Genomic DNA, 16,641 nt, shown 5'->3' on the forward strand with positions numbered 1-16,641 from the left:
TCACTATATGTTCTATATTGTGTTTTAACATGGTCTGTTAGAAAAACCCAATAAAATAATATTTAAAAAAACTAATGAGGCTTTAACTTCAGAATAAAATCATCATTCTGACGTTAAAGTCAGAATAATAAAAAATGAATACCCTTTTTGGGGGGGGGGGGAAGACTGACAAAATCAATAAAAGAGAAAACGAAAATGAGCGATTGAATACCGCTACACCTGATTCGTTGATTCTTGTGTCAATCACATTTTGAGCCAATCAGAGGAGCAGGCTTACCATTTTTTTGGAAAACCTCCCGTCTTGGTGATGTGACGCGTAGGCCCGCCCAACCATTGCTTTAATGCACCAATTAAATATTTTGATCGTTTTTTTTTTTGCACGATACAGAATTACTGTCTGTCACAATTGACAATTTTAAGTGACTCCTTCACCTGTTTGCTCCATTTTGCAGCTTTTTACTAGAACTGTTTTTTTGCGCGTTCCCTCATTTTACAATCAATTAACTGAAACAACAAACAACGACGTGTTGTTTTAGCCTCGCGGGGTTGTTAGCTGCTAGGTTTCAGGTTCCACTTCTCTGAGTCATGGCGGTTTTTCTTGTGATGAAACGAAACTGATACTGACAGGATATTTAAAGAGGAGGCTCAGCAGCCGAGTGCTCAGAGATGCTGGAGGAAGACGACCAGACAACACAATGCGCTGAAAGCTGCAAAGAATAAAGTTTTGGTAAGTTATCTTCCTTTCCTTCGAATGATTGGGACTAAAAAAAAAAAAAAAAAAAGAATATAACAGCATTGAAATATTCTGCCTGGGATTTTGAGACTTTTTCTTGTGTGAATACATGCGTATATAGAAATATTATTCATTATAAACCACCGGAAACAATATTTCATCTAAACTTTTCTAGTTTTTAGGTTTAATTAGAGAGATATCTCTTTTATAAACGTTGAATTAAATGCTGGGTAATGTCACGAACACGCATCCCAGAAATGAAATCGTCGTAAATGTGACTTTATATTACATGCTGAGTTCATCTCTGCCACACCCCTGTTTACCAACGTGTACATGACTTTTTCTTTCTTTTATATAAGAACAGAGGTTCATTGTTTGTTTTGTTGTTGTTTTTTTACCCTTAAGTCTTTTACATTATTAGCTGTATTAGAAAAGTAAAGAGTGTTATTACCTTTCTCAACAATCATACCTATAAAAAAAAAAAAAAAAAATCGTGTTATTATGTAACTGTAAAACACAGTTATTGTATTCTTATAAAATTCAAAATCAAATGATTGAAGCTATAAAAACTTATGTCCGATAACAAACACTGATTCACCAGAACAACCTTGGGGGGGTATCGGCAGGTGTGTCAAAAGTTCTGAGTCATTTCTCAGGAAATGAAACTACTTCGACCAGCAGGGGGCGCACTTTACAAAGGGGTTCAATCAATGCAAGTTAAAGTAACTTGCCACAACATTTTGCATAAGAAGACTGTGAATACTTCAATTCAACTTGATTTGTAAAGCACCTTAAAACAACTACAATTGAACCAAAGTGCTGTTTATAAATAAAATGTGTCGTGGTTCAGTTTATGTTTAATAGTCTGCCAAACATTCATCTATACTAAATAGATTTTTTTTTAATCTATGCACAATTAACAAGCTGGGGGAGTATTGCTTTAATTCCCTCAGAAGTTATAGCTGATAAGGTAATTTGTCATCTGTAGTAGTAAAAATGCACTTTGGAAAACTAATCAGTAAGTCCTCTCCAGTGCACAAAACAAGCATCAATCTGATCCTTTCACAGATACATTCGGCTTATTATTTTCAGTTAATCCTTAAATTCATTTGAGATTTTAATCTGTTTTTTTTCTAGTTAAAGATTTATCAGAAGTGACTTGTAAGAACAAGAAAAAAGTGGACTTTGAGAACAAGGAAGATCTGATAAAGCTTAAGTCTATCACGTGGTTCATTTATAAAGCCCTGACATGAATGTTTTGTTTCTCCAGAAATGGATCGCGTGCCCATGACTGTAAAAAATGAGGACCCCCATGACGAGGGAGGCAGCATATCTGGAGGTGCAGAAGGAAACCAGAAAAAAACCCAGAAAAGCGCCAGAGGGAAAGGAAAGACTTGGGGAAAAGGTCAATCTGCAAAGGGGAGTACAGATGCAGGAGAAGGAACGAGCTGGAGAGGTACAGCAAGATCAGAGCCAGGAAGGGGAGGTATAGCACAGTCAGGTAGAGCCAGGGGTGGAGATGTGGTGGTAAAAGCGAATGGCAGGGGAAGAGGCGCAACAAATGCAGATGGAGCTATGGAAAAAAATACAAGAGGAAGAGGAAGAGGAAGAGGCGCTCATGGAAGGCAAGATGCAAAGAGATTTCCGATGGGAAGAAGTCAAGTGCGTGATGCAGCTGAAACAGATGTGAGGGGAGCAGGAGCCTATAGATTAAATTCTCGAGGTCCCGTGAAGGCACCACAAGGCCGTGGTCTGGGCTTTCGAACTCTCGAAGAACTCTACGACAAAGACTCGTCTGTTGTAGCCATTACCCTGTCTTCACACCCCGCTCTGAAGACTGTCCTGGACGAACCAAGCATGAGGCAGGATCTCACCGAACTCCTCTGCCGGGTGATGAAGAAAGCTTTTCAGTCTCGGACAGACCGAAGCACGCTGCAGCACCTGGCAGGCGTCATTAAAGACTCGACATTCTTCCGAACCAACCTGCCGTTGTATCTAGCGGGCATGGGGTCAGAGTCCAACCCGGTCCGTAGAGCACAATACCCACAGCATCTAGACAACATCCTGGCTATTCTCTCAGAGGTACATCCAAGTAAACAAAAGAACCACTCGTATATTATTAATAAAGTATATTATATTATTACATCCTTCAATCAGTTTAGGACTGCATGTCACAAACATTTACAAACGTATTGCTCCTGTTTTTAAACTCTCCTTTGCTGTTGTTTCATTTTGTTGTATTTGTTGTTTTTACTGCTGCTGGTTTTATTTCAAAATAATGGGCAAACTGACAATGGTAACAATATCTATTTCTATTGCCTCTGCAAATTTGCTACTCTTATACTTTAGACTTTGTTATTGTCTCTTGCTTTCATCCCACGATTAGGCTACAAATACCACATGGGAATTTATTTCTTCTTTGCACCAAATCCTATTGTTGGTATGAGGGGCTGCACAATTGCTGAACACTACTGTCCTGTATGCATGTTGTGTGTTTTGAATGTTGTTGTTTTCGTCGTCGTTTTGCCATTTTGCTTATCTTTTCTTTGTATTATTATTATTATTTCTTTCGAGATGCTTGTTGCAGGACCCCCTCACAAACAAAATGTTACATCTCAAGGGGTTATCCTGTTAATAAATAAATAATACAGCTTAAAAGAAAGTATGTCGTAACACTACAGGAACTAATCTGGATGTAACTGTTCTTTCATTATGCCCTTTAGGTGATGAGCAACTTCCGTGCCAGCTCTGTCCATACAGTGGGGATGCTTCTTACTCTCCTTCAAGCTTCCATCAGCAACCTGAGGAAATTAGATGTGGACATCCAGCCTGAAATGGAGGAAAAAGTGGCGAGTCTTCAGGGCATCATAGGGAAACTACAGGAGCGATCCAGGGAGGGTACCCTGAGCTCGGACAAGGCCCGCCTACCTGCCGCCGCCGACGATGACGACGACGACCCAGGTAAGAGCCTCTGCGCAGTTAACGAGAGCGCCTTCCTTCTGGCACACAGTTTTCTAAATGTGGGAATGATTTGATCTCTGGAAACAGATGAAGGAGACCAGCAGAATTTCAGGACCATACCAATCTACCCAACACTTGAAGAGTTCCATCAGGCCCAAAGGCCCTTCCTGCGGCGCAACCGCACCAGTCGGCGCTACACAAACACCCACGTCTACCTTGACACACACTTCCGGCTGCTCAGAGAAGACTTTGTGCGGCCTCTCCGTGAGGGGATCCAGCAGCTCCTCGCACAACAAATGGATGTGGGAAGGAATGACAACCTACGGAAGAAGCACTTTGATGATATCAGAGTGTATTTCAACGCAAAACTAATCGCACCCAAATGCACTAGGACTGGCCTTGCTCACATTGTCCAGTTTGACATTCAACCGCTGAAGGTTAGTCTTTAGATGGGTTTTAATTTTGTCTTGACATAAATGATTTAGTGAAGCAATTGCTGTGATCATCGTAAGGTACATCCTGGAAAATGCACGTGTTGTGTGTATTGATAGTGGTTCCTCTGTCTTTCCAACAGTTTGTGTGCTGGGAGAACTCCAAGAGGCTGATCTATGGCTCACTGGTGTGCCTGTCTTCCGATAATTTTGAGAGCTTTTTGTTCGCCACGGTGTCGGATCGAGACCCCAGAGACCTGCAAAAAGGACAGGTCCTGATTATGTTCACAGAGGAAAGCAAAGTCAAGTTGGCCAGAGTTGAGGTATGGAGGTGCAGTGTGTAACAGTCGTTAAGCTTAAGCTTAAGGGTTAAACCTAATGCTAACCCACCGAACGCTGGTGTACAGTTTTGTTTTAACATACAGGAGGTGTTAATGTCAGTGTGAGAAAGATAAACCATTCACAACCGCTTTCGCATTTTACAGGACCACGAGGTTTTCCTGATGGTTGAAACGACTGCCTACTTTGAGGCCTATCGGCACGTTCTGGAGGGCCTACAGGAGCAGTTGGAGGAGGACCTGCCGTTCCAGAGGTAAGAGTACATGTCTCTGAGTTTTCTGGGGGCGTTAAAGCCTGCATTAGAACAGAAACAGTCAGTTATACTGCAGGGTTAACTCCTAAAGTCGAGTTATGGTCTGAGTGTGCAGGGCCCCTCTCGAAAACATAAAATATTTGTTATCTGTCCATTTAGCAGACTGTTCCAAAGATTTTTTGGGAAAACCACTTGCATTCTTCACTGTATTCTTGTCTTTTTCTCCACTTGCGTCGAACGCAAGTCAATCACCTAAAAATGTCATGGAATAGCTGAACATTGTCAACTAAAACATAATGTTTGCGGAGCTCAAAACATCATCCTTTATCTGTGACACATCAGCGAGAGTCAATAATTCTTTGCAGGTACATTGTGGAGTGCAACAAGGAAGTGGAGCCCCCAGCTTATCTGCGAAGGAATGATGTTTATGATCTGTCGTCTGTCACCCAACCCCACAACAAGAAGGGAATGCGACCATTTTCCAGCCTGGTGCCAGAGGCTTGGCCGGCAATGAAAACGCTGGGACTGGATGAGTCTCAGATGAAAGCCTTCCAGCTGGCCCTCACCAAAGAGCTGGCCATAATACAAGGTCCTCCAGGCACAGGTAAGACACTGAGAAATTTAGGAGCCATTGTTTGCGGGATGACTTCATTTGTGAATGTGATGTGTAGAATGCAAGCATAAGCGAATATATTTGAAGGGCGACATGATGTATGGACAAGTAAAATGTCCCACTAATATAAGAAAATCAATCAGTGTTAATCAATCTTGCATTATTTTTATTTTTTTTTTAGGGAAAACCTACGTTGGCCTAAAGATTGCTCAGGCTCTGTTGACCAATCTAAAACTTTGGAATAATGGAGTACAGCACGCTCCAATGCTGGTCGTGTGTTACACTAACCACGCACTGGATCAGTTCCTGGAGGGTATGTACGACAAATTCACGATTGTATCAAAATGGATTGAAATCGGCATAAACTCTCACTTTAACTTGCATTTGGTTTGACTCTGTGACTCAGGTATTCACAGGTTTCTGGGAAGGGGCATCGTAAGAGTCGGAGGTCGCAGCAACAGTGAGGTACTGAAGAGGTTCACCCTGAGAGAGCTGACCAGCTCACGTAATTTCAGGCACACTCTGCCACCTCACCTGCAAACTGCATATAGTGCGGTGAGTATAATGGGATTCTACTAAACCCACAAAGGATATTTCAGAACCGATATTTATGCTTTCAAGTTTTTTCACACGTGTATCTGTCATCTTGTGATATCTTATCTGGCAAATGTCATAGGTTTTAATTATTCCTAACCAAACCAATCTTTTTAACGCCTCAAGTCTATCCAGTCGTATGCTTTGTCACATATCTTGACCATTTACTTCACCTCTTGTCTATGCATCCCAGTTTTGCTTCATTACTTTTATTACAGGGGCATAAAAAATAATTTGATATGCATTAAATCAAATGATGTACATTTATCTAGATGCAATAAATGTCTTGTAAAATCTTAGTAGAGTTTTTCCACCTCATGTAATTAACTTCAAACTGACACTCAAGCTGCACACCTTTCAGCTCATAGAAAGTTTTAAATTAAAAAAAATGTCATAGATTTGTAATACTTTGGAAGTAAAAGCTATTAAATACGAGTCAAGTCTGCAGTGCAAGCTGCAATCACTTACGTCACTTAATCGTATGTGTTTGTATTTCACCAGGTTTACAAGGAGGTGTGCGAAGAGGAGAGGGAGCTCCAGAAGCACACTATCAAGCTGCAGTGTTCTCTGAAAGGTGTACTGCGTGAGAATTTCCTCAAGAATTTCATTTCACCGAGGCACTGGCTCAGTCTGCAATTTCAGCCTGTGAGTTCAAACAAGAATACGTTTAAGATGTGTGTGTGTGTGTGCGCCAATAGAGTTGATCAGAATTCAAAAGAGAGTCAACTCATCAGTTTTAAAACGATGTGCAGACACAGGATGGATTCATGACCTGGAACGAGCAGAAGCCCAGCGTGATGATGCAGTGGCTGGGTTTGGATTCCACCGTCTTCCTCCAGAGGGAGACAGAGGATGACAATGAAAATCCTGGTAAGCCCATTGCTATTTGAGGCACTTCACAACAACAACAACATAAAAAGCTCCTTTAGAAAAGGCCTTTCCATGTACTGTTAAACAACAGTTAATTGATCATTAGTAGATTTTTTTTTTTTTTGCATTATTTTTTGCTTCAAATAGTTGCAGCAAAAAGCGATATATATATATATTTCTAAAAGCTTTCAGTTTGCTGATGCACCTTCAACACTGTTTTACACCTTAAATTCCTTCCACTGGAAGAAATAACTCATACGCTCCACTTTGAACAGGCTTTATGAAATCCTTTTTTTCTCAAGTCAATGGCATATACTATTAGTTTTAGACTTTCAATGTAACTGGTTTTTTTTTTTCTTCCTTTGTCCTTGTAATGGAATTCAATGACTTGATGACACATCTCAGCACTAAATCAGTTTGTTGTATGTCTCCGTGGGTGTTCAATAGTAGTTATTGCAACGTTTTTGTTTAATGACTGTAAGGCGAGCCAACTCATGGAAATGGCGGTACTTAATTCATATCAAATTTTAAAGGTATTTGAAAAGATGTCCCTGTTCTCTGTTCCTCAGATCATATATATATATATATATATATATCAGGGTATGCCATGGAGTCCAAACAGGCCTGCGGGATGATTTGTAAATTATGAAAATTTCACATTTTATTTGTACTTTCTTGTACTGGAACAGAACAATATTTTTACGTGTAAAGTAGAATACATTTAACATCTTGATTATATACAATGCACTTATTTATTTATTTTTTCGCCTAATGAAGGTTATTTATTCCAGATTGTCTGTTACCGGTCTTAATCTCTCTTCTTAACTCTTGATCTGTTATGTTTAATCACACTTTTTTTTTTTTTTTTCATGAAACTTTATACCTTGTCTCTAAACATGATAAATATATACATGTTGCTAATAAAATGACCCTAATAGCATGTCCTCCCCTGCAATGTGCTACCTGTAGCTTCAGATGAAGAGGTGGAAGTGGATTTTATTGAAATCCAGGAGGAGGCGGATTGGATGCAGGCAGACAGGATTATTGAAGACTGGGGCGTTCCTCCCAGAGGTGAAAAAGTTGACAGAAAGGCGAGAATGAAGGCGGCTGTCAGAGAAGTGGAACAGCTGATGCTGGCCATGAGCCTGGATAATGCTGACATACAGGTCAAGCAGCATGAGGATGAGGATGGATTTCAGGTAAGATTAAGAGGATCTTCATCATGACAAGAGGGTTTAACGTCGAGAACTGATTGATTTTATAAGTAATCAATTCAGACACATCCTTACAGGCTGGACTTGCAGCATCTAGCTTGTCTGCAGGTTTGGTCTTCCTCCAGTCTTGTCACTTAAAAGCCACGGAGGAGCTAAAGTACATTGGCTTTGGTGTGTTTCAAACCTTGTTTTACAAGTTAAAACTTTTGTTTTATAAATACAGTTTAAATATGGCTTCAAAGATTGCCGATGCCCGCAGTTCTGAGTTGATTCGGGTTAGACTCTCCTCACCCCGAGTAGCCGGTGCACAGCAGCTTTCGATGCACTCTACACAAGACAGACGGGGACAATTGGTGTCGAAAGCTTGTCTTGTCTTGTCTCGTCTATTTCACTGGGTTTTAATCATGCACCCCTTTCTGGCCCGTCTTTGTCCATTTTTATATTCCCCCGTGATGATCACTCCCTACATAATCAAGACTAATGTGAAAATGAGACATCGACAAGGAAAAACAAAATGGGTTGGAAGTATTAATAGTTGGTTATGGCAATATCTCAATGAAATGTTAATAACAATATACATCTTCTTTACTTTGTTTGTTTAAATAACTGTAACAGTGATAATTGGTAACAGTGTTTGATGTTTACACTTTTCTAGATCTCTTCCTAATACTTGCATTCGATGTGTCTTTTTACTCAGAGAATACCATCCAGTTTTGATTTGACAATATGAAAGCTGAAATCTAATTGAAAGCAAACCGACCACTGAATAAACTGGTGTTTTGAAGTTTAATGTTGTTCATGTCCTGATTCTTAAAGTTCCAAAAGCAACAGAAGAAAAAGATGAGGAAAGTAATTCGGAAAGAGCTGGAAAATGGCACTGCTATGACCAAAGTAGAAGAGAGCCACGTGTTGGATGTTTGGACCCTGAGTCAGCAAGACAGATGGCGTCTCTATCGGTGGGTCTACAACTACTTCACTTCTTTTTTTTCTCGTTTATACATTACGCAACTCTTTTAAGTCTTATCTTTCATCGCCTCTTAAAGCAAATTTTGTGTATTTGTCCTTAAAATTCTCCTCTTCCTTCTGCCTCGCTCGTCTCATCCCCCAAGAAACCTCAGTTTGGAAGAAGTATATTCCCAGTGTGTGTCATTAAATCAACTAATCACCAGTAAAATCTGTCCCAGAGGACTTTCTCACTATAGAGGGCCAAGATGCGGCTCCAAGCATATACTACTGTCAGATCAAGACTCTGTTGAAATAGACCTGATTATCATTTAAACTAATAAAAGCGCCAGGTTTCTGTCGGTATATCCTGCCATGGTCATTGTAACACGGAGCACCATACGTTGCATGTCTCTGTGGTTGATGTCTGCAGGTTGTGGGTGAGGCGCTACAGGGTGGAGCTTCGCACAAACACTGAACTGTCTGAAGTGTCCTATCAGAATGCAGTGGACAGACTGGCAGATATAAAACGACACGAGAGTCTCTGTGTCCTCAAGGAGGCAAAGGTACACAGTAACTGGACTGAATACTTTGAATGTGATTTAAGGGGATGTAAACTAAACTTTTTGTGATATTAGCTTGTTGTTCTTTTAGAAATAGCAAAAGAAAATGTCCTGAGATGAAGAATTGGCCCATTTAGCTCTGTGCTGTGCTATCAGCTGGCTGTTGCTACATAAATGATAAATCTCCTGATTCAGCTGTTACCAATAAAACAAAGGCATTCTAAAAAAAAAAAAAAATGCAGTTCATAAAGACTATACAGTGTGAAGAAGGTTTTTGTGCTTGTGCGTGACAACTTGGAGTGATGAGCCAATAGGACTGTTCTGACTTGTTCAGATTCATCTCAATGCTGGGAAATGCAGGACTCCAGGAAATAAATTGAGGCGTATTGTTTGATGATGTAGTTGTTAAATTGTGAAAGCACTTATTAAGTGAAACAGGCCATTTTATTAACAACACAGTCAACTTAAAGGCTTCAACTTAGACGTTTACAGAGGAAAACTCAACGATCCCTCATGAGCATGTATAGGTGACGGTGGACTCTTTAAGGAAGAAACCTTTGCAGAACCGGGCTCATAGTAATAGTGACATATGAATGTGTGGAGCATGAGGAAAAAAAAGTTGCCCAGCAACATTAACCTGTAGCAGCTTCACACACAGAAAAAAAAAAAGGTCCAGAGTTGCCTGACTGTAAGCTTTATGAAATCAAAAATGTTTTTAGCCTAACCTTAGAAGTAGAGACTGTCAGCCTCCTTAACGGAAACTGGGAGCTGGTTCCACATTTGACTTTTAGAAAACCTAGAAACCAAGCCTTTAAGCTATGGTATAGTCTGGTGGTTAATAATTGAATAAGTTAGAAGAAGAATTTTTACTTCTATTCTAGACTCAACATGAAGCTAATGTTGGAGTCTAGAAGTAACAAACATGAGTTAATTTCACTCTTGGGTCAACATATTTCTGATATATATGTATTTTAAAGATAGCAACACAAGGTGACAACTTCAGGAAAGGGAACCAATACTTTAATTTACTGCCACAAACCCTGAACATGAACCAAATGTGCTTATGTACCAAACACGCAGTGTTTTGATACGTACTAACTGTTACCTCTTCATCAGGTTATCGGCATGACAACAACAGGAGCGGCCAAGTTCCGCAAGGAACTGCAGGAATTGCGTCCGCGCGTGGTGATTGTAGAAGAGGCTGCGGAGGTTCTGGAGGCACACATCATCACCGCACTGAGCAAAGAATGCCAACACCTCATTCTCATCGGAGACCACCAGCAGGTCAGTGGTTTTAGGAACAAATGCACCTACAATTGACATTTCTTTTCAAGTGGGCTTGCGCACAGCAAAACTCTTCACAACTATCTTTGCGGTGGATAATCTTTCCGGTTAATTTGTGGATTTGTGTTGATGTCTGTTGTCTCAGAGGGGAAAAAATAAAAAAATAAATCATGTCAGCCATTACAAGAGACTGAAGAGTGAGGAGTGATATGCTGGACGTTTGTAGACGATTATACAACAACTTGTCAAGGCCTGCCAAGGACATATGGCCGGGCAGGCTGTCTAGCAATCTGCAGCATGTGATCACAAATACACACAGTTCCCTCACACTTCTCAATGTTCGATCCCCGTCTCTTTGCTGTGAAACTTCTGTCTTCTCCAAACTAGTATTTGCTTGTTAAACAAAGTTTTTGCATGAATTTATGCTCGTATAAACAAACCTGAAGCTGTTGCACTGGACGCTTAGCAACCATTAGGATAGCATTTTCAAAAGGAGTTAATTTATTTTTTTATTGTAACCAAGCCTGGGAAACCAATGGACATCAGTCGTGAAAGTGATTTGACACTCTTACATTTACATTTTATAAGCCTCAAGTGCACTATTTTAAATCATTATTGTTGCATCGGTTTAAACTCTATGTAGAAAGTCCTTCAAAGCAAAGCAGATATGCTATTTTAATCGTAATATCAGTGTTGTTTTGCGTGGATCTTTAGCTAATATTTATTTCGATCACATCAGCACACATTCCGAGCCTTTGAGGAACCCAAACTTGAATCCATGCATGTAATGGAGGTGGATGGATCACACTTTCCAAGTAAAATAAGCATTGGCACATTGTTGTGCTATTCATTAATCACAGGTTCAGTGTTGAATCGAGCAGAACACAATGCTTCACATTTACACGAGAATTTGTCTTGCCTCCTCCACACCCCTCCCACATACTGTACATGCACAATCGCACTCTGTCCTCTAGCTAAATTAGTTTTGCACACACACACGAATGCGGGCAAAACAACAGGAACCTAAAAGGACAGCAGAAGAAAGTTAAAGAGCTTTTGCATCTTATTACTTTAGTCCAGTCTCTATGTATTGGACCTTTGTAAAAAGTCTCCACTGAATGAATATTCCTTCTCCTGTGACCAGAGAAGTCATCTTCACTTACATTATGTACTTCAGAGTCTGAACTTAGTGCACAGGCTCCCCCGACTTACAAACCTCCCTTTAACGTATTTGTTTCCTTTCTTTTAGCTGCGCCCCAGTGCCACAGTGTATGACCTTGCAAAGAACTACAACTTGGAGATGTCCATGTTTGAGAGGCTGGTGAAAATGGAACTGCCCTTTGTCAGACTTGACTACCAGGTTTGTGTTTCTACATTTGATAATCTTTTGGCTTAATCCCGGGGTCTGCAGTCTGCGGCTCTGGAGCCAAATGTGGCTCTTTGGCCCTTTTCCAGTGACTCCCTGAAGCTTTCAGTGAATTATACCTAAATAAACATTTTTATCTTTTTATTTTGCACTCTTGGATAAGTAAAAAGGCTTTAAAATTCAAGAACAATTACCAAAACGGGGGGGGGGGGGGATGCTACAATGAGCCTCATTATCAAGGTTAAACAAGTTTTGCAGCTTTAGGGAAATTTGATTTGGTGGACAATGATAAAAATAGCTTTTTTTGGTCATAAAGGTTTTTTTAATCTATCAGTAATCAACACATCTCAAGACAAAATAAGTAGAATTTGTATTGTTAAAGGTATTCTCATCCATTCACAGCAAGGCAATCGCATGCACAGTCACAAATTTACATCAAATGTGCAGAAGAGCCCAAACTCAAAATTACTACATTGTCTCTATTAGGTGGGAGTGCTCAGCACTACTTCACCATAGATCAGGAGCCTCAGCAGCTCGATGTGATTTCCATGTCTTTGCTCTTGTTTGTTCCTCAGCATCGCATGAGGTCCGAAATTGCTCGTCTTCTGACCCCGCACATCTACCCGGAGCTCGAAAATCATCCCTCTGTGTTCAACTACGAAAACATCAAAGTATGGATGGTTTTAGATTCCTTGCTTTTATTTCTGTTCTTCTTGTCTGTATTGTTAAAAAAAAAAGAAATCTGCATAGTCTTGTCTTTCGTGTACTGCGTACGATTTAGGTACAAATGGGGTCATGTAAAACAGATTAAGAATTTCAATTTCAAAAGAATTGTACAAATTGGTGGAGGAGGAAAACAAACGTTGATCAAGTTTTATTTAATGCTGTCTTACAGGGTCTCAACGCCAATTTATTCTTTGTGGAGCACAACCACCTGGAAGAGGAGATCAAAGATGGGAAAAGTCACCAGAATCAACACGAGGCAGACTTTGTTGTAGCTCTTTGCCGCTACCTTCTCCTTCAGGACTATAAACCAGACCAAATTACAATCCTCACAACCTATACTGGTCAGCTCCACCGTCTGCGCAAACTTATGCCCGCCAGCGAGTTTACAGGGGTGAAAGTTCATGTGGTAGACAAGTATCAGGGAGAAGAGAACGATATTGTTTTGTTGTCTCTGGTCCGCAGCAACCTGCAGGGGAAAGTTGGCTTTTTGAGCATTCCCAATCGTGTCTGTGTCGCCCTGTCGCGTGCAAAGAAGGGCCTCTACTGTATCGGGAACAGAGAGATTCTTTGCACTGTCAAACTGTGGGGCAATATCTTCCACACTCTGAGCCGTAACAAGCAGATCGGAAAGGCCCTGACCCTGTGCTGCCAGAATCATCCAGAACAAAAGGCGTCCGTTTCCAGTGCTGAAGACTTCAAGCAAGCACCTGAGGGCGGCTGCACCAAGCCATGCCAGTTCCGTTTGGACTGTGGCCATGTTTGCGCAAGTGTGTGTCATCCATACGATCCAGAGCACCAGAACTTTAAGTGTGTGAAGCCGTGCCAGAAGATTTTATGTGACATGGGGCACCCGTGCAAACTTCTGTGCCACCAAGAATGTCTAAAAGATTGTCCAGTGAAGGTTGAGAAGATCGTACCACAATGTCAGCACACACAAATGGTTCCTTGCCATCTGGACCCAGCTATATTCTCATGCGAGGAGCCTTGCCAGAAGACTCTACCATGTGGACATCCATGTGCGTCACTCTGTGGGAAACCATGCACTGTGGACTGCACAGTGGCGGTCTCTTTGCAGCTCCCGTGTGGACACATCCAACAAGGTGCGTGCTTCTACACAACCGAGGAAAAGAAGCCAGGGTGTCGGACCCCGTGCAGGCACCAGCTAAAATGTGGCCATACCTGTAAAGGTACCTGTGGGAGGTGTAATCAGGGACGCTACCATTCCCCCTGTTTAAAGCAATGCGAGCGTCTCCTGATTTGCTCTCACAAGTGCAAGGAGCCTTGCACACGCGACTGCCCTCCATGTCGGATGCCTTGTGAGAACTGCTGCGTCCACAGTCAGTGCAAGAAGTACTGCGGGCAGGCCTGTTCTCCCTGTGTCGAACCCTGCGCCTGGCAGTGCCAGCACCAAAGCTGCACCAAGCTTTGCCATGAGCCATGTGACCGGCCACCTTGCACCCAGCCCTGCGATAAGACCCTGGGCTGTGGCCACCCATGCATCGGACTGTGTGGAGACAAATGTCCCAAGAAATGCCGCGTCTGTGACCACAAGGAAGTCACCGAGATTTTCTTTGGGACCGAAGACGAACCCGATGCTTACTTCATTGAGCTTAAAGACTGTGGACACATCATAGAATACACAGCAATGGATAAATACATGAAGTTGGATGATGATGACCAGGCCACAGAGGGACAGGAGGTGGCCATAAAACTAAAAGAATGTCCCAGGTGCCGAACTCCCATCCGTAAAAATTTACGTTATGGATCGAGCATCAACAGACGCCTGGCTGACATAGAAATGGTCAAGGAAAAAATAAATGGTCCCCAACCCGATCTTCAAATGCACAGGGAAACTCTGCTGAAGCGATGGGCTGAAGCTAGTGAAATCCTTGAAAATCTTTCCGTGCAGGATTTTGAGGACATCAGCAAAATGCTGGAGAAGCCCAACCTGGCTACAAATGATCTATGGTTTCTGGAAAACAAAATAGATTTTCTGGTAAGAGTGGGAAAGCTATTGGACGTTGCAGAAAAGGGCATGTCGTCCATGCACACCTTCCAGTTCAAACGGAGTGTATCAGAGTTTGTGTACTGGATCAAACATCAGCATCAGAAATTCACAGACCAACAGGTCTTCGATTTGCAGAGAGAGCTGCAGAGACTCCACTTCCTGGCTGAACTCAATGCGTGCTGCCACATGGCGGAAAAGAGAAAACAAACTGACGAGATTCAATGTGACGCGCAAAAAATAAGAGACGTTTTGGAAGCGCCTGGGCAGTTCTCTGAGCAGGACGAACGCGGAGTAAAAGAAGCGCTGAAGGACCTGACGAAGAAGATCCCATCGAGTGGCCTGGGGATCAGTGAGGAGGATCGAAAAATGATCGTCTCGGCCATGAAAATGCGGCCTGGACATTGGCACAAATGTCCTAATGGCCACATCTATGTCATCACAGAGTGCGGAGGGGCCATGGAAAGGATAAAATGCCCCGACTGTGACGCCACCATCGGGGGGCAAAATCACACGCTTGACAGAGGCAATGCAGTTGCCTCGGAAATGGATGGGGCACAACACAGCGCTTGGTCTGAAGTCAACAACCTTCAGAACTTTGATCAGTTTGGCTTTTGAATCAGATCTGGTTTTACTGCTGGCATTCTCTGTGGCTAGTAAGACTATTACTAAAGCTAAAACTCAAAAAGTGTTGTAGTTCAAGTTTTCAGGAACTAGAGGTTTTTGCTTTTCCTGTCTTAAATTGTTCTTGATAACTGTTTGAAAAGTCAATAACTGTAAAGTGAAAAGAACAAATGGTCTAACTGCTTGTTTAGATTCACAGCATTATAATCTCTCAAGAGGTGGAGATAAGACGCAGATGTTGGTCGCAGTGGTTTTCTGTGAAGTTTCTGAATTCTGCTTTGTTTATAAATCACAGTGCACAGAAATGTTTTTTTTTTTTTTTTTTTCTGTTTCTTTTTTTAATTCAGTATAATACATGTCTATGTTTTGGAAAAAAAATAATATACAAATCAAGTAGTGATGCCTGATTTCAACCGATCATTTCATTATTTCCATTTCTGAAATCATTTCATAGGTTCAGAACACCTAAGAATGTGTTGCCCTTTGCTCTAAACAGTAGGTGGCAGTAAAACACTGTTCTATTACATGCAGAGTCATTACACTTGAGTTGTGTTTGCAGTTTGAGCATTTAGAATAAAAAAAACAAATATTGTGGACCCACATTGTTCTCTTTCTTTTACACACACACACACACACACACTGTATAGTGATGTCATTAGTGACAGCAGTGTTCAAATAGCACGTTTCTGAAACTATAATAGAGCATGCTCTGTTTATGTGTTTAATAGACTGAGAGGAAAAAGCCCAAGTCGATTGATGTGCATGTATGTAGACTAGAGCAATAAAAGCATAAAAAAAAAGAATCCAACCTTTCCATTTGAAGAAATACTAACTTTCATGTTTCCAGTCTGTAACTGGTCATCACTTGCACTGAAGGCACAAAAAAAACACGTCCCTAAAATAACGACGATCCCCCCTCGCAGCCAGAGGAACTCACAGTTGCTGAGTTTCAATTTGGCGTTTTTTCTAACAGCTTGCATCACTTTATTACATGATGAATGTGTCCCTGTCACAAAACCAACTCCAATGCTAACGGTGCTGTCTGCCCGTGGAAAAAAGAACAACAGGAATGTGCTGTCAAGACAAGTGTTAAAATTGAGCAAACTTTAAAAACCATGCCAGT

General features: G+C 41.4%; 1 protein-coding gene across 1 annotated transcript; it reads left to right on the forward strand.

The window, feature by feature from the left end:
- Nucleotides 1-662: 662 nt before the first annotated feature.
- On the forward strand, nucleotides 663-16,304 carry znfx1 (zinc finger, NFX1-type containing 1). Its single transcript, XM_080460998.1, has 18 exons — nucleotides 663-727; nucleotides 2,004-2,815; nucleotides 3,457-3,694; nucleotides 3,782-4,131; nucleotides 4,269-4,448; nucleotides 4,611-4,717; nucleotides 5,083-5,321; nucleotides 5,512-5,643; nucleotides 5,737-5,885; nucleotides 6,426-6,569; nucleotides 6,677-6,794; nucleotides 7,764-7,993; nucleotides 8,825-8,964; nucleotides 9,384-9,516; nucleotides 10,630-10,797; nucleotides 12,047-12,157; nucleotides 12,739-12,834; nucleotides 13,059-16,304. The coding sequence occupies exons 2-18, from the start codon at nucleotides 2,006-2,008 to the stop codon at nucleotides 15,510-15,512; spliced, it is 5,799 nt and encodes a 1,932-aa protein (XP_080317124.1). The 5' UTR covers nucleotides 663-727; nucleotides 2,004-2,005; the 3' UTR covers nucleotides 15,513-16,304.
- The last annotated feature ends 337 nt before the right edge of the window (nucleotides 16,305-16,641 follow it).

This window comes from Lipophrys pholis, assembly GCF_963383615.2.
Source record: "Lipophrys pholis genome assembly, chromosome: 4".
Lineage (NCBI taxonomy): Eukaryota > Metazoa > Chordata > Actinopteri > Blenniiformes > Blenniidae > Lipophrys > Lipophrys pholis.